The 24,533-nt window shown below is 39.4% G+C and overlaps 1 protein-coding gene and 1 long non-coding RNA gene across 4 annotated transcripts in view; one reads left to right on the top strand and one right to left on the bottom strand.

The window, feature by feature from the left end:
- Positions 1-5,121, bottom strand: part of LOC123376598 — a 25,182-nt gene extending 20,061 nt beyond the window's left edge. The window contains exons 1-3 of one of the 2 annotated variants that reach the window (XR_006581844.1): positions 4,952-5,121; positions 3,579-3,712; positions 466-574 (exon numbers count right to left, since the gene is read on the bottom strand). This is a non-coding gene — a long non-coding RNA (uncharacterized LOC123376598). The remainder of the gene's footprint in view (positions 1-465; positions 575-3,578; positions 3,713-4,951) is intronic. The other variant, XR_006581845.1, reaches the window with a different exon arrangement.
- On the top strand, positions 4,805-24,533 carry DEPDC1 (DEP domain containing 1). 2 transcript variants are annotated; one of them, XM_045028729.1, is made up of 12 exons: positions 4,805-5,226; positions 6,009-6,274; positions 6,855-7,005; positions 8,487-8,602; positions 9,225-9,355; positions 9,676-9,723; positions 12,495-12,635; positions 13,145-14,026; positions 14,742-14,914; positions 18,127-18,303; positions 18,608-18,793; positions 22,022-24,533. In XM_045028729.1, the coding sequence occupies exons 1-12, from the start codon at positions 5,179-5,181 to the stop codon at positions 22,163-22,165; spliced, it is 2,463 nt and encodes an 820-aa protein (XP_044884664.1). In that variant the 5' UTR covers positions 4,805-5,178; the 3' UTR covers positions 22,166-24,533. The 2 variants fall into 2 exon arrangements, with proteins under 2 accessions (XP_044884664.1, XP_044884665.1); XM_045028730.1 differs by lacking the exon at positions 13,145-14,026 and having other exon boundaries at positions 4,807-5,226.

Here is a 24,533-nt window from a genome sequence, read left to right as displayed (position 1 = left end):
AAGTGCCTATAGATGCAGGTAAGCATCTAGTGGGATTTTTAAAAGCACCTAAGCAGGTTAGGTGCCTGACTCCCACTGAAATCAATAAAAGTCAGTGGGACTTATGCAACTAAGTCATTTTTTAAAATGGGACTTAGCCATCTGAGTCACTTAGGCCTTAAAATGCAGAGCAGAGCAATGCGTAAATACCTTTAAAAATCTGGCCTTAGGCATCTAACCTGTTTAGGTGCTTTTAAATTCTCACCAGTAGCCCATCTCCATCTTTAGATGTCTAAATAACTTTGAAAATCTGTCCCCTCACCAGATAAATCCAAGGACACTTTACAGATTTATCTACCATAGAAATGAGGGCAACTCTGTGGTAATTGTTTAAGAGCACACACTACACAACAGTTTAAGACAGGATGTGAAGAAAACCATATCCACTTAAATCTGCAGAGGGATTGGTAAGCAGAATGTACTTACCAGCATTAGAATTTGGTCAGGAAACCAGGGATAACAACCTTTCTGTCATAAAGAGTGCCTCGGGTGCTTACATGATCACAGACAGCCAGGACTTCATGTTTTGTCTTACCTGAAAGGTTAATAAATAATATATGCACAGCAAAATGGCTCTCTCTTATGACTGGTTCAAATTACTTCAAGCTTTACAGTAGCTGTATACAATAAATGCTTGGACCCACAACATCTTATGTGTATACTCCATTAAGATGTTGTTTACAGCAGCAAACTTCAGCAACTGTGTAAACATTAGTGTCTTGCAATTGCAGATGTTGCAGTGGAAACAGACATCATACATGGTTCATCATTTTTTGTATTGAATGAATCTGAGTCCTATGAAAAATAAAATTTGGTATTAAAACTCTGGCCATTTTCCAAGAAGGGTGTAATGCCGTAGTTATTAATTATAGATTAAATATTTCTGTAAGGCTTGAAAGTATATTTGAAGCTAATGTTAATAGGCTAAGCTCCAAACCGTCCCTTTCTGAACATATCTGACAATTCAAAGATCACATACATCTTAATTGTTCACATACATTTGATGTTAAATTAACATGTCCTTGCAAGGAGAGCGAACTGCAGACATCAAGCAACCTATATGAGTAAAATATTTATTGTGTTAATTTACTGCTCACTGCTACAGTTACGCTCACTTTGCTAAGTACAATCTCTTCTTCTCCAAAGCTATTTTTTGTATCTCATCTTAAATATCTTCTCATAATTAGTTGTTAATTAGTCACTGATCTGCCAGTAATTGTTGAAACATTTTGTTGAATTTTCTCTGTTTGATATTCAGCTAAAAATTGAAATGTTGACATTCCTCCGATGGTGAAAAGGCTACAGCTCTCACTACTCCTTAGATTTGCCATCATTTTAGATTTACAACAAAGATGGTGATACTGTGAATAAGATACAATTAGTGCTTAATTTGTAATGAAAAAGGTGTCGGGGCTCAAGCAATTTTTTTACATTAATAACAGATGCAGCAAGTCTAGAGGTGACAGAGCTCAGCCCTGGCAAGCCTGGCACAAATTAAGCACTGGGTACATTGATTTTCTCTCTCTTTCCACAATTAATTTCACTGGGGGGGAAATATATAAGGTGTTTTTATAAAGTAGGGGGCCTGCTTTAAAACATTTGGTTGGTGGGCAAAATACATTCAGGTATTTGAATTTTGAATAGCAGAAATGAAAGGCTTGTAGGGGAACCTAGGGGCAGGGATTGTGCCTATCAAATCCAAGGCCAACACAGATTTCAGGGCTTTCCTGATGACCCCATCAGTTATACAAAATATAAATGTATTGTCTCAGTTTTTGTTAATTGCTGCCGAATGGCCACTTGAAAGAGCCACTGGTAAGCTGAACTGATGAAAGTGGCAACAGGCTCACTGATGGCATGTCCACCTGCATGGCATCCCCACACCAGGCCTGCCACATGCTGAGACCTTGCCCTCTCTGTAGCAACCTCCATGGACCCTGGAAGGAGGAGCATGGGTTGTAGGAGGGAGGAGCTTAGAAGTGGCACCAGCAAATAGGTCTGCTGCAGCTCTGTAAATAGTTGTTTGAATAAAGAGCTTGATTTAATAAGAATGGCATCGCCCCATGTTATTCAGCTCACAGAATGAAAAATTCCCCACTTCAGACTCTCCAGCAAGCCTCCCACTACATGACGTCTTAAACCAGCCTTTCCTTGCCCGTAGAGTCAAATTCGCAGGGTAGCGGGAAAAGAGTGGGGATGCTTGGCTGAGGAGTTGGAAAAGTGAAAACTTTGTCATGTATACCTCCCTGATGCCCACCAGAACCATCCCTGCATTCTTTTATCTGCCCTTCCCCACAAAACTCTCCCATGATAGGTGTCCCACTTTTCAGTAGGAAATTCTGGTCAATCTATCCACAGGGATCTGCTGGTGTTGTTAAAATATGCCATTTTGTACAAACTGGTGAATTCCAAAGGCAAATAATTGCTTTTCAGAAGAATTTTTATTATCATGAAATAGTGATAATTCCTATGGGCTTTTTTAAAAAGAGATTTTTCCTATAGGCACAAACTCAAGGAGTTAGACCTCATCTCCAAATAGCACCCTTTGTATAAAGTCTATGTCCTAACCGAAAACAAAATAGCACTCACTACTAAAAATATTTAAGGAATGGCACGAAACTTGGTTTGAAAGAAAAATGAATTTCCTTCAACATTTTATCTGCAAGCATACAGGGATTACACCTCCTTATCTTGTAAATCCCACTGACACAATGAAAACTTTGCATAAAACAACACTAAATACCTTTTAGTGCTATGTTTTTATATTAATTGTTTTATTTTTTTGATTAAACATCAGACTAATTTGTTTAGTCTATCATAGGTGTAAAACTCATGTTCTAAATCTAAAGTGTTTGGAAAAGAAATGACGAGATGCTGCCATTCTTCTCAAGCTCTGACAAGTCCAGGTGCCACACACTACATACTATGAGCACATTATAAAGACTGAGAAATTATCTCTGTAGAAGATCAGAGGGGAATGTTTATATACATGTGTGCTGAAATGCAGATGTGTAAATATTATGTTGGAAGCTTATATTTAATTATATGTAAGTGAAACAAAAGTGGCAAAGTCTGTATAAGGTCTTTTTTTTAATAGTTATTCATAGTATTCCAAATACTATTTACACTGTTTTCTATGTGTATTAATTTTAATTTACTAAGAAACAGTATTATACTCCAGGAACTATTAACACATATTTATCAGGATCCTATATACAACAGCTCTTAAGTTTAAGTCCATGAGATGCCTTCTGAAAAGAACAAATCCTGGCCTGTGCTTTAGCAAATAACTAAACTGAGGTGCAGGAAGAAGGGGGAGAGGCTTAGTTATACATAATACTGCCTCAGAATCCCTCTACCTCACAATAGAAGCAGCATTCAAACATTCTTCTCACAGTATAATCTACGTTTGTCTGGAGTGTCCTGGTAGATTACTAAATGAATACCTCTGCTTAATGTGAAGCTATGGTCAAAAAAGCTAACAAAACATTAGATGCACAGGAATGAGATGATGAACAATACAAAGAGTATTATCATACCTTTACATAAATCAATGATGTTGCCTTAGCTGGAATACTGAGTGTAGTGCTGGTCTCCTCATCTCTAAAGGCCATTGCAGATTTGGAAGGGGTTCAAAGAGTGACCAGAATGATCAAGGGCACAGAAAAGCTCTCTTAGGAAAAGAGATCAGAAAGACTGTGATCGTTTAGCTTTAAAAAGACATGAATAAAAGGGAACGTGATAAAACATATACAATTATTAATGATCTAGAGAAGGTAGTTTGGGAGCTTCTGTTCTCCCTGTCTCATAAGAATAAGGGGCCATTCAATTAATTAAAAAGTGGGAAAATTAAAACCAGTAAAAGGAAATATTTTTCACATGATGTGTAATTGTTAAACTCATTGCAACAGGAAGTTGTTGAGGCCAAGAACTTTTTAAGATTAAAAAAACCCCACTGAATTATATGGATAATAAGAATATCCAAATTTATTGTAAATAATGGTATAAATATTGTAAGGGACATTCAATCTTATGCTTTGGGGCTTAAACCAATCTCTAATTCAGTGGTGCACAAACTTTTCCAGTCATGCCCCCCTTTACCATTAACAGAATGTTTCCATATCCCCCTGCCCCATTACTGAACAGCCAAGGCTTCCTCAGCAGCGGAGCTTGGGCTGAAGGTGGAGCTGGGGGAGGAACTGGGGATGGAGGAGATAAGTCAGAATATATGAGAGTAAACTCAGATCTGACATTTCAATGTGGACTAAAATGTGCTGCTTCTAGTAGGGTGCAAGGTTATTTGACCCCGTTTGAGTTCACAGGTAATTTATGACTGAAATGTCTACCAGTACCTCACTCATTACCACTTATACTTCCCCCTGCAAATTCGTTTTTGCTGTCTTGTTTGTTTTTAGGGATGATTGTCACAACGCTGTGCTGTGTTCCACAAGCAGAAAAAATCCTCCCGGGGTTCTTTTTATGTCTTCTGTGTCATAATCAATACGATGTATGTTTTCAAGCTTTTCCTCTGCAACCTGGAGGACTAGCACCTTGAAAATAAAGCTGAGATACTCCTGTAATTCCCTGAATCCAGGCGTTAGGGCTTTAAACACCGAACCTTTTGAGGCAGGCAATAAGAGTAGGCAACCCTGCAAACGTGCTTTGTAGAGCTGCCCTGTGAGTCATGGCTTGCCGCTAGTGAGACACCTGGCCACCGTGCTATAAAGAGCGGGGGTGGAGCTGCACTGGGGATGGGGTGGCCCCCGAGGCAGTACACCACTGAGGCCGTTGCCTGGCCGGGGCTCGCAGCCAGCCTCCCAGCTGTGCCAGCGGGAGAAGCTTTGGGCAGAGAGGCCGGTGACGCTGCCATAGGGCGAGCACTCCCGACCCAGGAATACCCAGGCCCACCCACCTGTTGTTCCACCTCTCCCGAGCCGCCGGGGGCTGCTTCCTGCTAAGTCACCTGATCGCGAGCTCTGTCACGTGGCCGCCTGGCTCCTCCAATCAGCGGCCGCGGAGCGCTCGGGCCGTCAATTCAAACAGTTAGACCACGACGGTTAACAAGTGTCATCCTGCTGGGTGGTCGCTTCCCCCCCCCGCCCCCATCCCCGGCCTGCGTACGGGGCCGCGGCGAGCAGCATGGAGAGCCGGCTGGGGACAGCGGGGCCCTACCGCGCCACCAGGCTGGTTAGAAGGGATGGGGGCTGCGGGTCAGCACACGGGGGGGGGCGGACTCTGCCGATGGCGGGAGAAGAGTCTGCGGGGTCCCGGAGTGTGAAGTACAAAGCGATTCCTGGTGGGGAGGGGGACTGGAGCCCCGGAGGGGACGGGGGAGGGCAGCAAGGAGCGATGCGGGCCGGGGGCCTGGGACAGGGGACTGGAGCCCCGGAGGGGACGGGGAAGGGCAGCAAGGAGCGATGCGGGCCGGGGGACGAGCCCCTGAGGGGACGGGGGAAAGGCAGCAAGGAGCGATGCGGGCCGGGGGACGAGCCCCGGAGGGGACGGGGAAGGGCAGCAAGGAGCGATGCGGGCTGGGGGACGAGCCCCGGAGGGGACGGGGAAGGGCAGCAAGGAGCGATGCGGGCAGGGGGACGAGCCCCGGAGGGGACGGGGAAGGGCAGCAAGGAGCGATGCGGGCAGGGGGACGAGCCCCTGAGGGGACGGGGGAAAGGCAGCAAGGAGCGATGCGGGCCGGGGGACGAGCCCCGGAGGGGACGGGGAAGGGCAGCAAGGAGCGATGCGGGCAGGGGGACGAGCCCCTGAGGGGACGGGGGAAAGGCAGCAAGGAGCGATGCGGGCCGGGGGACGAGCCCCGGAGGGGATGGGGGAAAGGCAGCATGGAGCGATGCGGGCCGGGGGTCTGGTCTGGAGGGGTGGGGACCCGTGGTCTAAGTGCGTGCGCTCAACTTTTTGCTTTAATCTCCCCCCCCCCCCCCCGGCCCTCGTGCCCCGTCCCCGCTCCCTTGCAGTGGAATGAAGTTACTAAATACTTTCGAGCCGGGATGCCATTGAGGAAGCACAGGCAACGCTTCAGAAAACACGGGAATTGTTTTAGTGCCGTGGAAGCCGTGGACTGGCTTCACGAACTGCTAAGGAACAACAGGAATTTTGGTCCAGAAGTTACTAGGCAACAAACAGTTCAGTTACTAAGAAAATTTCTCAAGAATCATGTAATTGAGGATATAAAAGGAAGATGGGGATCAGAGAATCTAGATGACAACAACAACCTATTCAGGTGCTGTACCGGTGTACACACATTGCTAAACTGAAAATTAACCAAGAATACTCTGTAAGGAGATCAACAGTTACTTTCTGTGGGGAAAGTAATTTTCAGTCAAAAGCAAGGAAGTCTGCTTTTCCTCTACCCCTTCATTAATAATGCTGTTATGGACTGCAGCCCAGCATTTCTGTAGCACTAAGTGCAAGGGGCCTGTCACCAGCCCCTCCCTGACCCCAGAGCATGCATAAGCATCCAACATTGTGCTGTCTCCCTCCCATGCCAGTGCCTTCTACAGCGTACAGAAAGTATAATCAGAGCAGAATCTGCTCCAAGGACTTAACTTGAAAGTTGAATTTCCCCCTACTGACCTCCAATGAATTTGAGAGAAGGGAATGATCATCCAAAGCTAATTTGCAATTTTGCCTAATTTAAATTACGTATATGTTGTAGAGGTGTTCTGTGTTTTCTTCTTTTTATCTTAAGCCTCTACAGAGTCTTATTGGAATCATCACTGGGCACTAAATTTTTTTATGAAACTATGTTCTTATTTTTTAATATGTTCTGAATGCATTTACATTTCTCTTGTTAATTATAGATTCCCTTCAACTTCTCCAGTTAAAACTTTGCAAAGGAGATCTCTATTGAAAGAGAACACAGAAAATATTCCAAAAGAGGAAGGAAGTCTCTTTAAACTACCACATTTCTCCAGGAGGACTCCCAAAAAACATGAATTACTTCATACCCTGGTAATAACTTGTGCTTCTTATCGATCATGTGTGCTTTTCAGCATTCAGAAAACAAAAATAATCACCTCTTTTAGTGGCTGCATCATCTACTTCTGTAGAATCTTCATCTCCAGTTGAAAAAATAAGCTAGCAGTTTCCTCTGGACTGCTCTCAGGCCTGGGCTACACTAGTGGGGGGGGGGGGGGAGGAGGTTGAACTAAGATACGCAACTTCAGCAACGCTATTCACATAGCTGAAGTCGAAGTATCTTAGTTTGATTTACCTGGCCGTCCTCACGGCGGCAAGTCGACTGTGGTGGCTCCCCCATCAACTCCGCTTACTCCTCATGCCAAGGTGGAGTACGGGCTCACAGATCGGGCTTGCAGCTCGCAGATCGATTTATCGCGTCCAGATGAGATGCGATACATTGATCCCCGATACATTGAACACTACCCGCCGATCTGATGGGTAGTATAGATGTACCCAGAGTGAAGTACAACAGTATGAGAATGCAACAGAAAGACACAGCAGCCCCGGTAACAAAAAACCTTTATGCTGTATGTGGCTGCTTACAGCTTGGAGTGAAACCTAAGATCTTAAGAAACTTGAACGGTAGATGTTCAAAATACTGTTTGTATGAAAACCATCTTAATTGTAAACTTTTATGTGGACTTGCTGAAATCTGGCAAATTGGAAATAGTGAAATTAAGTATTTGTGGCTTTGAACTGTATGTAGTAGATTGAACTACACTGTACAGTACAAGCTGAAATCTATAGATACAAGCTCTTCTCTTACCTACAACTTTAGATTAACTATAGACTAGTATTCGCTTCTTTTTTTTTCTCATTTAGTCACATAACAGAACTAAAAACGATCACTTAATGCTCCTCATTCCCCCCCCCATATGTTTTATATATTTAAATATTTGATTCTTTTTTGTCAAATGATTAAGATTCCTCATAAATTCTTAGAAACTTTATATATTTTAGGAACACTAAATCAGGGTACATTACTTAGCTGGTATCTTGCCTAACTCTACAACCTTGAATGTAGCTGCCCGGTCATTATTTGTTTTGTTCTTTTGCTAATTTTTTTTGTGCTTCTGACTTTCTGAATTTAGGCCCCAGTCCTGCAAGCACTTATGCATGCATTCAATATTTAGGGCCTCGGTCTCCCATTTCATTCTGCATTTTGTTACTTTTGCCTTTAAATTTCAAAATTATGGATTTTTTTTTGTGTGGTGGACAGTAAACATTAGCTGGGGATGGAAAAGAGCTTTAGCCTTCTATTTTAAAATGGGAGAAGACCCATTTAGTTGATAAGAGCTTAAATTATAAAAAAGAAAATTAATGCATTCTTTAATTTGGAATAAAGCCTTTTTTACAAGTGTATGTGAGTAGGTTTTTGTTTTTAAATAATATTTTACTGGAATTTTGAGTTTGGCTTTTGAGACACTTCAGAGAGTCAACAAAATATAACACGTATGATTGCTTATTTGTAGGAGAACATAGAAAACACAAAAAGTGAAATAATGGAAGAAGATAAGGAAAACTTACACAGGAAGAAAATAAGTCAAGAGGATATAGAAGAAATTTGGCGAAACATCATTTTGATACAGTAAGTCAATAACAAACTGGAAATAGTTGGGGAGGGTGTGTGTATATATCTTTTTCCTGCCAGTACATAGGGATTAGGCCATTTTAGCTTCAACGTACCATCAGAGCAGAATGTACATCCATGAGTACATGCTGCGTCAATAGTCAATGATCTAAACAAGTATTTACATTTTTTCAGAAAACTTTTTCATCATGCAAAAGGAGTAGTTCTGCTAAGTTACACAAGTAACCCATGCACTTTCTAATATTTTATCAAGGACCACAGTATTATATTTAGGAAAGCTGCTAAAATAAATATTCTAGGGAGTGAGAATTGCACAGTGAGTAGCTGCTTTTCTCTTCTTCCTTTCCTTTGTGGTGCGTATCTGGCACACTTCCTCAAACACTGAATTTATGGTTTGCTTCTTGCTGTTGGCTCTTTCTATTGGTTCAGACAGACCTTTAGTTGTCTGGCATAAAAACTTACCTCTGACACTTGGAAGCATTGGTCTTGGACTAAGAACTTGGAGTTTAATAAGTTAAATTTTGAGTTTTTCCTTGTTGAAGAGGCCCTAAAGTAATTAGCTTGTGTTCATGTGCTGTCAAGACTTCTGAAACAACATTTGTTCTCTTCCACCCTACAGCTTGCAGACCATTTTAGGTCTACCATCTTTGGAAGAAGTCTTGCACTCAGCCCAAGTAATTCCTCAATATGTCATGTACAACATGACTAACACAAGTAAACATGGTGTTGTTGTTCTGCATAACAAATCAGGTTTGGTTTTGTTTTTGATATTTGCTTCAAGTGCCAGTATTTAGTTATTGTCAAGTGGGAGATGACAGTAATTAACTATAGTAGTATTTAAAACAGATTTGCTTAGGGTGATAACTTCTGTAGTCTACTTTTCTTTCAAAATTAAAAAGTAGGGCAGGTGAGAATGTAATAAGTATAGTGATTTAAAAATCATCTTTTAAAACTAGTTAAATTCTATATATGATCTTTCTGTATTTAAAGTTTAATATCAGGTGGCTAGTTTATACAGAATATAGTGGCAATTGCTGAACAGGTTGTTTTTTTTTTTTTTTTTTTTGTAGAAGACCTCCCTCATTGGGTATTGTCAGCTATGAAGTGCCTTGCATACTGTAAGTTATACAAAAGTAGTCTTTAAAATTTCAGATATGAAGAGGCTTATTTTGGGGAGTGGAAATTCCAAAATGTTTGCTTATATGTGAGAGGTACTAGGCTCTTCTACACTGGATGCAAGTTCAACTATATCTAACAGTAGGCTGCGTAAAACAATTGTGTACAAAGGTGACCCGTAAGGAAGAAGAGATAAAGATACTGAAATTACGTGGTGTGCATTAAAGAGGAAAGAGATCTTATAGACCAATGTACTACTCCTAATCATTGAGTAGACTACCTAAATCTCCTAGTGCCAGATTGCTTTCTATGGATCCATGCATGAATCTCTCCCTACCCTTTTGAAAGGGTATGATCAGCTGGGGCGTTTAACTGAAGTGAGGGAAAGATGGCAACATTACCCAACCAATTAGGGAATCTGCAGGAATATACAACTTAGAACTCTATTAATGTTATATGGAACTCTGCTATGCTGGAGGACCTCCGTATCTCTTCTCACCATAAGAAGGGGTCCAAGTGGTAGCTACAGACTCCTGAGTCACTGGAAGAAGCTATGCTGGCAGGGAGCTGGGCAGAGATGAAACTTGAGTCTTCAGGCACAGTGCCTCTGTGTGGTTCCTTCTCAGATTTGGGATTTCAGGGACTAAACTACCTGCTTCTTGCACAGAACTGCCTGCTTCTCCCAGGCTGTGAAATAATTCAGAAAAAACTCTGAGCCAAACCTTGAAGAGTTTGCTAGTTTGGCCTGGCCCAGTCCATAATGTGATTATTTTTATTTTTTCTGAATAGGCATCAACAGTGCTCAAGATTTTTGCCATTTTTTGATGTAAAATCTGTTCTCATTGCAAAAAAGGAATATTCCATAGTTTCCACTCTAAAGAACTATCTTTATTAGCTACTATCCTTAATTGAAGGTGTGATAAACTTGCAGCACAGTTCTCTCCACTCTAGTATTTATATAGAAAAGAGGGAGTGAAATGAAGAAATGAAATATTTTCAAGACATAGGTATATGTTCCTGTATTGTAGAATCAGTATAGCAAAATTAAGCGAATTCTTTTGATAAATGAATGGATGTCACTTCTATCTATGTAATGATCTGCACTGCATTTTTCAGGTTGTTGGCTTTGATCTGGATTAAAATAGCCTTTTAAAAATAATGTAAAATTTAGCAAAAAGTTTATGAACTTTAAAAAAAAAATACTTTACACATGTGAAGTGGGCTAACAGAAATGACTTCACTTGGGCTTTTGGGATGTCAGTCTTTCACTTAAAAAAAACAAAAAAACACACACTTTATAAATGCTATTGAATGAATATGCATGACTGTTGAAAGTCTTGTATCCAGTTGAATTCTTCATCAGTTGTACAGTGTCTGTGTAACTTTTCTTTGAGAGAGAGAGAGACTTTGAAGAGGTAGGGAAAACATGAGTTTGACTTCATGGAGTTTTCTGCAGAGCAGTTCTCCTCAAAGAAGCAGTTTGGGGCATGCAAAATTTAGAAATGTCATGTCTCCCAACTCAGTTTTCACCATTTCACATGTACTGTATCTGCACTGGTGCCTATGCCATTTTGCAGCTTTTTTGCTGCCTCTCTCCCCACCACCTCCAGCAAAGCGCCATAAGAAGTTATGGTGGCATTTGCTGTGTCATTGCATGCATATGTGTATCTCTCTCTAACTGTTCAGTAGCAGCTGCAGGAGGGGCCCATATGCAGCTAAGAGAGCTTGGAGTTGAGTTTGCAGTGGGTGATTCACAGAAAGTGATCTTTTCCCCCCATTCCATGCACAGCCCCTAAAAAGCCAGAGTCCATTTGTGAAGAAAACTGTAAAGGAAAACGGGGATAGGGCAGAGGATGCTGCATTGCTTCATCCTAGCCCATCTTTCTGTGTGAGTATGGTGAAGACCCATCTGCAGGGAAACTCTGGTTCAGTTTATTCTCTCCTTGTCCTGACCCATGCCCATAAATTGGTTAATTACATGGTTCATTGCCCACTTTTGAAGATGCTGTATTGGATGAAGAGCAAACCTGAAGTGCGCAGTTGTGATCATCCAGGGGAGGGAGTGGGATACAGGTGAACAAAGTTTGCTGTTATTGCACCAGTTATGTAAGCTTTCAGTAGTGTGTGCACACTTGTTTGAAAACAAAAAAAAGCATACCTGTCCCCCATCTTAAAAAAACAAAACAAAAACCTTTAGCAGCTGTATTAGTGAATTGAGCCCTAAACATCTTGAATATGAAAAAATCTTAAATCTATTCTGAGTATCTGAAAATAAACTCCTAGGTGCCTGTAACTTTTGTTTTATTGCTTTTCTATATGTAATCTGTTTGATTTGGAGTATTTTTTGGGGGGCGGGGGGGGGTAGTAATTTTAACAGAAAAACTAAGATTAATTGTTTCTTATGACTCCTTTTTTAGGGGTGGGTGAGAAGCAGAAAGGATTGAAGTAGTCAAATAAGGGACTTCCTCTAAATTATTAATATTGAAGTATCTATCTTTTAAAGTTGAGCGACAGCTTCTTGTTCATCTGTTGCTATATAAATAGTTTTATTCTGTTTCTGCATACTAGTTACACAAGGCTGAACTACTGGGACAATGTTTGTATAAGGAGATGGCTGACATGACACTCCTTGAAAAATACTAGCCCGTCCCTACCATTCTTTCAGCTAATGTTGCAGAAGTTTTTTGTTGTGTGGTTTGGTGGTGTTTTTTTTTAAAAAGGTGATTATGAGAATAGTCCTGTCATGAGCCTTCTTTCCTCGCCTTCTTCTTAGGGCCTAGAAGTAATGACATGAGCCAACCAACTTACATTGGTTTTGAACGGGATGTGTTCAGAACAGTCGCTGATTATTTTCTCAATCTACCTGAACCATTGCTTACTTTTGAATACTATGAACTGTTTGTGAATATTCTTGGTATGTATGACTTGAGAAATAACCTATTTCGTTAAGTGTTAAGTACAAATTTGGGTCTAGTGGGTTACACATATGTAACTGTGTGCAGAATTTGGCCCCCAATCTGTATGGCAGTATGAATTTGCGGGAGGCCACCAGTGCAGTTGTAGCTCTACATTACAATCTGAGTGAAAATACAACTACATTCTTGTGACAATAAATCTATATAAATTATCTGGTCTGACACTGTCAAAGTATAATAACCACAGTCTCAAATAGTGTAAACTAATCCTAGTCTTGGTTTTAAAAGCTAAATGTAAATTTTTATTGTCCTTAGTCTTGCATGTATGGGCTGTTTGTTGCATGTCTTGTTTAATGCTTTTTTTTTTTTTAGCTATAACTAACAATGTGGACTATATTAATGTCTTATATTTGTTGACTGTTCTGTTTTACTTAGCTACTTCAGTTCGTTCTTATCTTGTTTACTTTCACACCACTTGCATCTTAACTTGTATTTCATTTTCTGATAGTTGTGTGTGGCTACATCACAATTCCAAATAGACCCAATGGAAAACACTGTATCCAAGATGAGGCGTGTGACTCACAGCCTTCAAAAACTCTGCACTTGAACTCTTTCAAGTCAACTGAATGTCTTCTACTAAGTTTACTTCGAAAAGAGACTGAAAAACAAGAGGAAGAATCTGAATCTTCTGGAAATATTTCCCAAAATGAACGTACTCTTCAAAAAGAATGTGCTAAAAAATTACAGCACTATAACTTGGCATGTAAACGCGCCAGTGCTCATGACGTAAGAGGAGGAAGCTGTAAAAATCTGTCAGGTTTAAGGAATGAACAGGCCCAGTCTCTCAAACTTAGGGCAAGGTGCTATTCTTTGGAACGAGTTGTAGCTACTACCTCAAGTTTTTGTAGTGAAGTGGGATCAAACTCCCTCTATCGATCTGACATTAACATAATATCAAGCAAAAGTAAGGAAAACCCACTACTACATTCTGGGTACAAAGCAGAATCATTATTGGATCTTGGATCAGATAGCACTGGGCAGAAACAACCGTGTGGTTCCAGGAGAATGTCTGCATCAACAGTTCACAACCAAGAGCTATATAATGGGAATCGCAAATCTAAGCAACTCTGCAGGTCTCAGAGTTTACTTGGAAGCAGTAAGTCCAGAAATTGCAGTGGCATCAACACACCAGTTGCTGAAATCACAGTAAAACCATATGCAATAGTTCATCTTGGACAGAGGAAATCAAGTACTAACAGTGTGGTTACTATAGTAGAAAATGAGCCTGGGGATTCTGATATCACAGTCAATAAAAGACTCTGCAAAAGTGCAGTAGAACTTTCAGAAAACTCTTTCACTCCAGCTTCCTTTATGTTGACTGGCACACAAAGTAAGATTGCTCTCCAAAGCATGTGGTATTGGCTTACTGTGTTGACTAACTGTCTCTGCTTTCCTACTTTCTTTGGCCCCATTATTGGATTTTTAAATAGCAAAATCTGTATTTCATGGTTTGTTTAAAGAATATTCTAATGGCTATGAAGTTAAGTAACTTTACTAATTATATTAAATACAAGCTTTACATGCTCGTGGGTAGTATCCTCTCTTCCCCAAATAGTGATGTCTAAGCAATTCACCATTGTTCTTTGTTCAAGTAAGTACTATTCCCTGTGATACAAACATCTGAGAGAAAGGGAGGAATCAGCATAGATTTCCCTGCTTCTAAGTGATGTCTCTTCACATTCTTTGAAACGATGCTGAATGAAGTTTCTAGGAGTCTTTAGAAGCCTAGAAATTAGCCAAACAATATATAATATAATAACAGAAAATACTCAACACTAATGTGCAGAAATAGCTTCAGTTATATTCCTCATCTGGTTTTGACCTGCGTCAATAATATGTGTCAAAACAAAATGAGATTAACTGAGGGTGAAGACCATGCAAAAAATGCTGAAATAACTGATCTCTTTTTATGTTAGAGCAGACTGTGCTATAAAGTGGCTGCTGTCTTAACTGAATAAAATGAAATTGCTGATATTGAGGTACCACTGTCCTTCATATTGTTTCAAAACTTAATTACAGCTGTTTTTATAATTATTAACTTCTAGATCTTCTCCGGCCTCATTTAGAAAGAGTTGCTATTGAAGCACTACAGATATGCTGTTTATTGCTTCCTCCACCAAATCGTAGAAAGCTTCAACTCCTAATGCGTATGATCTCTCGAATCAGCCAAAATGTTGATATGCCTCGACTTCATGATGCAATGGGTACGAGGTCTCTGGTAAGGCACCTTTTTCTAAGAGTATGGATAACTTTATTCAATAGCATAAAAATGATGCTTAAATCTGAGAAAAGCAAGAATATTCAATGTTAACGGAGGAACTTAGTCTTTGTCTCACTAAATCTAGTATGTAACACAAATATGTCACTCCTGGTATACTTGTGAAAATCTGTATCAAAGTAAACTCTCTTGTTTAACTCCATCTGAACATATTCTAAATATATTTTTGGGAAAACTTTTTATTTGAATGGCCTTTATTAACTTTTTAAAAGAACAGAAAAGATTCAGTATCCTTTTTGCTTCAATGATTTCCTATTCCTTCTACACCTCATTGTCAATAACTAAATTGATATTGTGAATTAAATTCCTACAAAATCTTGTAAGTATTTTTTAATTGACTCCCTGTTTTAACTGATATGAACACAAAACTTATTTTGCTTTCCTGTAATTTTAAAGGTCTAATGGATATGTTTTGAAAAATAGATTTTGGCTAAAACTCTTGCAGTGTGTCTAGTTGAGGTAGTTTATTTTTGTTTTGTCCAGTATGGAGTGAATTTCCATAGCCGAGCGTTAGCATAGCCTTTTTATTATATAAATGTTATGTCAGGACTCTAGCTATTGTACACTGATGCCACTAGATGTTAAAATTAAAGAATAGACCTAACTGTAAGGTTTACATTTTGAACTCTAGTAGGTCCGATGCCAGAAAGGAAACAGAAGTGAGTTTGTTAAAGGTTTAAAGAATAGCTGTAAGGACTGAATTTAAGCTTGCAGTGGAAAGAATAGAGGTATTTACAGTTGTTAGAATGACATCAAACCTTTGTTTAGTTCTCTTACCATACTACCAACAGTGATTTTAAAACAAATTAACATTCTTTAATCAGTATTTGTTTAATTAAAAGTGGGAAACAAGAAATGAGTAAAGACTTGTCAATTATTGCAAGTGATGTAACAGAGGTTCTGACCATTTATTTATGCCATCTTGAACTCTTTTATAATGCTTCTTTTTTGTGTAAGAGACAAGGGTGTTAGCCAGTGAGTCCTAGACTACTAAAGTTTTCCTACATAAACTGAAAGGATGGTGAAGAACTTAGTATAGTTTGTTTGAGGTATGGAACTAGAACAGTGGTTCCCAAACTGGGGTTCGTGAACTCCTGGGGGTTTGCAAAATGTTACAGGGGGTTCTTGGGGGGGAAAAATTCCCTAACGGTGGACAGAGCTGTCCCTAGGGACCCCAGGCAGCTTGGGGCCAGCAGCCCAGAGCCCCTGGACTGCCAAGGGCTAAGCAGATCAATGCAAGCATATCTATCACACTGAGGAGATTTAAACTTCAAGACTCCTTATAAGAAGTGGAAAGGGAGGTGGATATTTTTTGCTGTTTTTAAAATTAAATAGGCCGCTAGTATTGTTTTCTAAATTATTATGAAGAACAAGTTTAAGGTTTGTTGTAACGTGCATTGTTTGCCTGGACTGCTCAAGACTTGAATGCTTGTGTAGGAGGAATTCTTTGAGTTGGCTTCTTAAATACCTTCATGCTGTTTCACATCTGATACTCCTTGATGAAACATAGGAGCCTTATCTTATAACAGGCTTATTCAAAGTGATACAAGCTATGAAAGTGAGATCTTGGAAGAATGTTGCCTTTTCATAATGTAATAAAAATACTGTAATGATAAATAATTAATAATTAATAGTGTGTAATAAGCATGTCATAAAAACAAATTTTATATTTCCAAGATCACTGCTTTTATAATTTATACTCAAGTAAAGGAGAAAATCCCTGGAAATATTCATTTTCAGGAGGGGGTTCACGAGACTTGACATTATAGTGAAAGGGGTTCACAGGTTGTTAAAATTTGGGAACCACTGAACTAGAAGCTAGGGAGATCTGAGTTGTATTCCCAAATCAGTGTATACAGCCCTTACTACAGTGGGGCCTTTATCACTGATTGTGTTGTGGCAGGATCTAGAGGCCCCAGTCTGTAATGATTCTGGGGAGTTCATAAATATTAATAAAGTGATTTGAGATCTGCAAATGGAAGACCATGTATAAGTGCAAATTATGTGTTGTTTTTGTTTGGCTTTTTTTTTAAGGAGAGCACTTCCCCTAACTTCAACTGAATATTGTTCACTTCTTACCTAAACTATTGCTGTATTGCTGCAAAATGTTCAGCAGCTGCCACGTTTCATCCCAAAGATGACTGTTTCATAGACAAACTTATTCCTATTGTATTTTGTAAGGCACTTGGGATCCACTAATACATTTGGGTGAAATGTGCCAAATAAATACACCTCTACCCCGATATAACGCGACCTGATACAACACACATTTGGATATAACGCAGTAAAGCAGTGCTCCGGGGGAGTGGGGCTGCGCACTCCGGTGGATCAAAGCAAGTTCGATATAACGCGGTTTCACCTATAATGCAGTAAGATTTTTTGGCTCTCGAGGACAGCGTTATATTTAGGTACAGGTGTACTAGTTGATTATTCATTTAGAGCTGTTGGCTTCCCTCTGCTACCTTAAGCAGAGGGGAGCTAAATTTGGAAGAACCTAGTGGGCAGGTGAGGAATAGAAATATCAACTCTGTGGCATGTTAACCTCTAGATCAGTGGTTCTCAAACCTGTTTACCATTGTGGGCCACATATGCAGCTCTCTATATGTTATGTGGGCTGCATCCACACTATATATACTATCTGTATGGCCCTGAGGATGTTACATGGGCCACAGCTGTGTGTTGATTGGGCCAGGGATTGAGAACCACTGCTCTAAATTCTGCAGTATTAACTCCCTCCGGGTCTCCTCTTCTGCTGCTACTGTGCAAAACCAGGAGACGTTTCCATGGGGAAAAGTAACCTGGATAGCTATTTCAAGGTGAGTGGCTTTTCCTACATAGCGGAGAATGTGAATGCAGTTTTCTTGGACTCTTCTTCCTGGTTAAATTTTTTTGAATTTGAAACTCAAAACTATAAGCTCTAGTTAATCATAAAACTAGAATTATACTCTGTTCTTATACAAGAATCACTTTGTTTCAAATGGGGGGAAATGGCAGATTTCCTCCTAGCTTCATCAATATATGTCAATAGTGGAGGAAGGTGAGGTACTTTGATGCAAATTTGTAGCAGGGAATGCAGTATGGAGCTGCAGGGAGAGGGAAAAGAATCCAAATGCCATAGCTGTACATACTAACAACCTGTTAAATACTTCTAGATGATACAGACTTTTTCTCGATGTGTGTTATGCTGTGCAGAAGAAGTGGACCTTGATGAGCTACTTGCCACAAGATTAGTTTCGTTTCTAATGGATCACCAGCAGGACATTTTTAACGTTCCAACTTACCTACAGGTTGCAGTGCAAGATCATATAGAATCTCTAAAGACAGCTCAGGTGGGTCCTGTGACAAAAAAGTTGAACCCCCTTTGTTAATTGCTGTTTATGAATTGTAGGGTATTAAACTACTACTGTCAGTTTAAAAAACAAAACTATATTCCATTCCTTTTTTTAAAAGTACAAACTTTCATGCAACTAGCTTTACAATTATAGATAGGTTTTTCACTTTTTTTAGCAATTTAACTTTTTTAAACTTGCATTTAATTTACAATGTAACTGAATGCCAGTGAGGCAATAACTTTCTAACCAAAAAAGATCCTTCAAGCATGTGTATACTTTTTTGTTGCCCTTCTTGTTTCAGTTCCAATATCCAGGAGAAGAAATCAGTGCTATTTTGCCAACTTATTCATATTGTAAGCGGATAACTCCTCAGGAGTTTGATGAACAAAAAGTTTCTACCTCTCAAGCTGCAGTTGCAGAACTCTTGGAGAACATTATCAGGGACAAAAGCTTGTCTCTGAAAGACAAAAAGAAAAAGCTAAAACGGGTAAGAAAAGAAACGGGCTATTCTGTGTTTTGTTTTTTTTTGGAGGGGGGGACTTTGGTTTTGGGGGGGGGGGTTAGAACACTCAGTTGTAGTGTGCAAGATGGTTTTTAAAAATGCATAAAGGAGGAGGAGAGAGTTATCTAATTACTAGATCCTGGCATATCAGCAAACTCTTTAAAAATGAATTCTAGTCTGATAGCAAACAGAATTGGGTACAGCCATCTGGATGAGTGCTTGTTGTGATGGCAAGTTCTGATCCTGTTTTGAAGGGAGCTTGGTCTCCACTATAAGAATTCATGTTAGTTAGCAACAATGTTTTTCAAACTAAGCACAATTTAAGAGTAAAACACAAATCAATTTTTTTCAAAGCCCTCTGCATTAAATACCAACTCTGTGGTAGGAATTAGAGTTATTTCTTGTGATATACTAAATATACCAGGTTTCTTGTTTAATTTTTGAGCCAGGATCTTCACTATGTAAAACTCTGATGTAAAGGGTGCAAAAATAAAAATAAGTGGTTTTGGTTAAAATTTTAAGACCAGATTTTTCGGAATGAGATTCAGATTTGGCAGGCAGGGATAGCTCAGTGGTTTGAGCATTAGCCTGCTTAAACCCAGGGTTATGAGTTCAATCCTTGAGGGGGCCATTTGGGGAACTGGGGTAAAAATCTGGGGATTGGTCCTGCTTTGAGTAGCAGGTTGGAATAGATGACCTTCTGAGGTCCCTTCCAACCCTGATATTCTATGAGAAGCCCTCTTCTGACCAAGTAACTGGTACTTTCTAACATTCTGATAGAGTTCTGAACAACTTACATATTGCTTCAGGTTATCTGATATTTCTAAATTCTACTAATCTGCTGCCTAATAGTCAAACTAAAAGCTCAACAACTTTGGCAGGACTTAATGCTGGAGGATTTTTTTCTCTTGCAGAAAACCTTTGGCAAATATCTCTGATCAGTGAATAGTGTACTTGTCCCAGAATTTACTAAGCACATCTTGTGACTCAAACACAGCTCCATAAAAGCTGCTTTTAAATTTTCAAGTTGTCCCCCTCTCCCTCTTCCCCTCCCCCAGCCTCCACAAAAAAGAATTATTTTGTAGGACTTGAAATGTTTCTTAAACTTGGTCAGAAACCAAAAGACTGGGCCTCCATTTTTTTTTTAATTAATTGAAACTGGCTGTATGAAATAAATAGTACCAGCATTGGTAAATTTTAAAACTTTTGACTTCCCCCAAATTTCTGTATGGAGACGGGAGGGAATTCCCGTGCACCCTTTGCCTTTCAGCCCTGCAAGGGTCAGGCTACAGCGTCTGCAGAGTAGGGAGTGTAGAGAGAGCTCTAGCAGTACAGCTGCTTCCTGTGGGGGGGCCCTTTAATCTTGGGGCTCACTGCACTTGCTCTAAAATGGCCCTGTATGCATGTGTATTTTTGGACAAAAATGCTCTCGTGTTGTGATTTTGAAATGCACAAGTTTGCCTCAGTAGCTCAAGCTGAGGCCTAGGTCTAGCAGAAAGCCACACAGATAAAAGTACAGTGCTCATCTGCACAACCACAGCACACTGTAATTGCTAAATAAAATTACTGTGCTGCAATAGTCAGTGAATGTTGTACCTTCATTATACCTGAAGGCAACCAGAAAAGTGCATATTGCTTCTCTGGCAATTTTCTGGCACACTGCAGTGCGTGCAATGACTTTTTATTTGAAACTGAAAGGTTGGGGGTAGGGGGTTATGAATATTGTTTGGTTTTGGTGTACCACTTCCAACAAGCACATGCACCACAGTCTGGGAACTTCTCATACAAAGTCAGTTACTTTGTAAGACTGCTTGAGGCCATGAGAATATGTAAGAATTAGTAGTTTTACTCTCAGCGATTGAGGCAGACACTACATACTTTCCTGAAATGATAACCCTGTGGAGCATGTTGGCTTTTTTGTTGTTGTGGGTTTTTTTTAAATCCATATGCTCTTTCTTTTAGGAGTAGGTCAAATTATTTCTGCCACCCACCCCAGGCCTATAACTGTGCTGTCATTTTGAAAAAGCTGACTTCATCAGCAGAAAGTTTTTGGTTTGTGGTATAAAGTTCATATACCTCTTCCCGACCACTGCACCAAAAATAGAAGAGAAAATAGGAAAGCAGCTTGGTTTCAGAAACCCATTTTTGATGTGCTATTCCATATCTACAGATCTGTAGATATTCCAAGCTGCTTTCTTTTTATCTCTTCTATTTTTTGGTACAGTGGTCAGGAAGATATCTACAGCTATGGAAAACAGGATTAATAGGAAGCTTTCCTAGTACCATCAATATTTGCATAATCTAAACTTTAATGCAAAAAACTATATTTCTATTGTTATGGTCATAAAAGATTCCAAATGAGAACAGAGTGTGTGCCAATGCAAGACTGTCTTGCTTTGTCTGCAGATAGCTGGCTCCAGTTTTGCTATGCTACAGAAGGGTGAAAGCTGACTGGAATGTTCAGAACTTTGTGGATGGTGCAAACTGATAAGCATCATGTGTATGTCACTGCTGTTTGACAAAGTCAGGAGCAACAGCAGGGACTAACATTTAAAATGGAGAGATGGGTGTAGTTCTGCATAAGGGTAACTGGCATTGGCTGAATACAGGATAGAGGAGTGCTTGCACTTACCTCCATCTCCAACACAGTAGCCAGGAGACCATGGAGTGGGAGTAGGAAAGAAAGAGAATGTACTTTTTTTGTGTGTGTGAGAGAGAGACTTCAAAGTTATCAGAGTCAGATCTGAAAGATAAAACCCATGAACAGTGTTCAAGCAAGCCATCCTGCTAGGTATTCTAGCACCTCTTTCCCAGCAGCTGTTGGAGGCAGAAAGAGAAGGAAATGAGGATACTTAGCACTAGAGAGGAACTAAAGAGTTACGCCATGCTATATTATAGAAAAGAAAATGTAGAGTAAAGCCTTGAAGGGAAGTAAGGCCTGACAAAAAAAACAAAATAGGGAGTACTATACACTTTTAAACAATGCATTAAAAAGAAATGGGATAATATTACAGTTGAATGCAGTACAAAATGGTTATTTTCCTGTAGGGCAGGTGCCAGGGGTTTGGTAGGATATCACAGCAAATATATTTTTCATCCTGGCTAGCGGGCTTACTCCCCAGACTAATAAGTGTCTAATCAGGTTGTTATATTTTTCAAGCTCTCAGTATCTTCTTTTAAATAGCTTTTTATATTTACTCTTTTGTTTTTTAGTTTCAGAAGGAATATCCACTGATCTACCAGAACAGATTTCCAACTACAGAAAGTGAAGCAATATTATTTGAAAACAAACCAACAATTAAGCAACCAATGCTTAGCCTGAAAAAACCAAAGTTTCGTAGCATAAGATACTATTAGGTATTCAACTATACTTCTTGAATCTATTTATCTGATAAGTATATGCATAGTCTAGTGAAGGACACTTACGTACTATGAAAATCTGATATTTTCTTTGTGGAGGGGGAGAGAGATGTGCACATGCACACTTTATGTTGAAAGGTGCCAAAGTATCTTTCTTCTGGAGATCACTTTTCACTTACCAAATCTTGAAATGAGATAAATGTTTAATGTTTACAAGTTACCCAACACATGCAAACAAATATTGAGTTGTATGTGTTGAATCTCAGAAGTACAAAGAAATGTGAAAAGAAATATGAAGTTATTAGTAACCAAAAAATGTCTGTGTTATTACTACAGTCTGGGAAACCAATGATATACATATTGTTGTAACTTTTGTGTTAAATCTGTTTTGGAAATGATGCTATTTAAATTGTAGTTTTGGTTTTTAATCATTTCTTGTGTACTGTATAAATGCTCTGATTGGCTACTCCGTGTAGTGTGTACTTGCAACAAAACATTACCTTTTGGGATTGAGAAAGGTGACATCCAGGCCCCACTGACTTCAGTAGGGCTAGAAATTCACCCTAGGTTAGGGATTAATCTGTTTATCCAACTTCAAACTTGTATATACTTTTCATTTGCACTCATTTGTTAATCATTAAAATCATCTTAAGTTTTTAATATATTTACACATGTTAAAACAATTATACTTGATTTTATATGTATTTCTAATTTTTGATGGAAAGCTGATCTCAAATACACAGATAACTGACCTGGTATACTGCTCGAACAAAATAAGTAAGAGGGGAGGATGATATATGCCAATTTGGTTCAGTGTAGGTGTATATAGGTATTATATATTAGGCTTCAGTGTTTTATTTATAACATTGCTGAGCTGGTTTTTACAAGACTTCTGGAAAATGTCCGTATTGTTCCCTCTCTTAAACATCATGGGTGATATTATGGTCCTAATGAAGGCAATGGGAGTTTTCCTGTTGACTTGTTGGCTAGGATTTCATCCCTTATCTTCAGCAGGATTTTAAATCTCTGTGCAATAAATTTCATATCTTGAAAGTAGGGTTTTTTTCCAGGTATTTCCAAATATTATGCTAACATTTGTGTACTATTTTTGTTGTTGTTGTTGCCAGGGTTTTTTGTGGGTGGGTTTGGCTTTTGTCTTTTAAATTCAGGACAACATGTGCGTATGTGGAATATAGGGAGCTTTTGTTGGGAGGGCGGGTTTGTTTTATCCATTCAGTTTTATGGATCACTTATTTGTGTATTGTATTTAAGCACTTTTGTGTACTGTTAAAGGTATAAGTTAGATGTAAATGGTCACTGTTAGTTATGCTGGTGATTTAATGTAGTTAAATCACAGTTTATTATCTATCTAATGCAGAAGCCTTGTCATATTGTTAAACTCTTTTGCACACTGTACATGCATATTAAGCCATACCGAAACTAAACTTTGATTGTAGGGAGCACGTGTTTTGTGTGTGTGTGGTTTTTAAACTCTGGATTTGTAGATAATCTTTTTGGGTGAAGTCCTGGCCCTATTGTAGTCAGAGTTATACCATTAATTTCAGCAGGATCAAGATATCACCCTTTAACAATCCAGATCCAGCCCCTAAATTCCAACATGTGGAACTGTAAACATGTGAGTAGCCCTACAAGGGGATTACTCTCTGTAAGTGTTTGTAGAATTGGGCGTACAGCTTGTACATAAAGTAGCTGCACTACAGCTGTAAAACAACAACCAGCTAAATGATTTAGAATCTTAGTGACCTGCAAAAGGTGGGATGAAGGAGGGAGGGGTTTCTGCCATTCTTTATGCATTTATAAAAACATAGCCTGAAAGTCATCTTGCCCACCCCTCAAAAAATGAAAAAATCCTGATTTGTTTTTTACAGTAGAAATGCAGGTCTTGTCTGCCTTTGACTTATGGGAGACGGTAGAACTAGTGAAACTGATAGAAGAAGGGAAGGGATTTTCTTTTAGGGTGGTTTTAAACTTAGTGTTTGTTAATGCCTTTATACAGTATATAGTAAAAAAGCACAAACCTTCTTCCCTTTCCCTGTGCAAGTCACCTTTAAAGATTCCAAATCAGTAGCTATACACTGTGAAATACATCAGAAGTATTATAATATCACCTGTGAAAGATAAGAATTTGTATCCAACAATTAGCATACATGGTGACCGAGGGATCATGAGATTCATGGACAACGTTGCTTGAAAGCTGGAAGAGTGACTTATGTAATGGAATATTCATTTTGAGACCTGTCTGTTTTAGTCTTTTGTGGGAAATCTGTGGAATGGGAGAGTTTTTATTACCATATCATCTGAACTTGCTCAGAGCAGGATGGGACAATGTGGAAGTAAAAATGCA

Source organism: Mauremys mutica, chromosome 8, assembly GCF_020497125.1.
Source record: "Mauremys mutica isolate MM-2020 ecotype Southern chromosome 8, ASM2049712v1, whole genome shotgun sequence".
NCBI lineage: Eukaryota > Metazoa > Chordata > Testudines > Geoemydidae > Mauremys > Mauremys mutica.
This window is presented reverse-complemented; position numbering and strand designations above follow the sequence as displayed.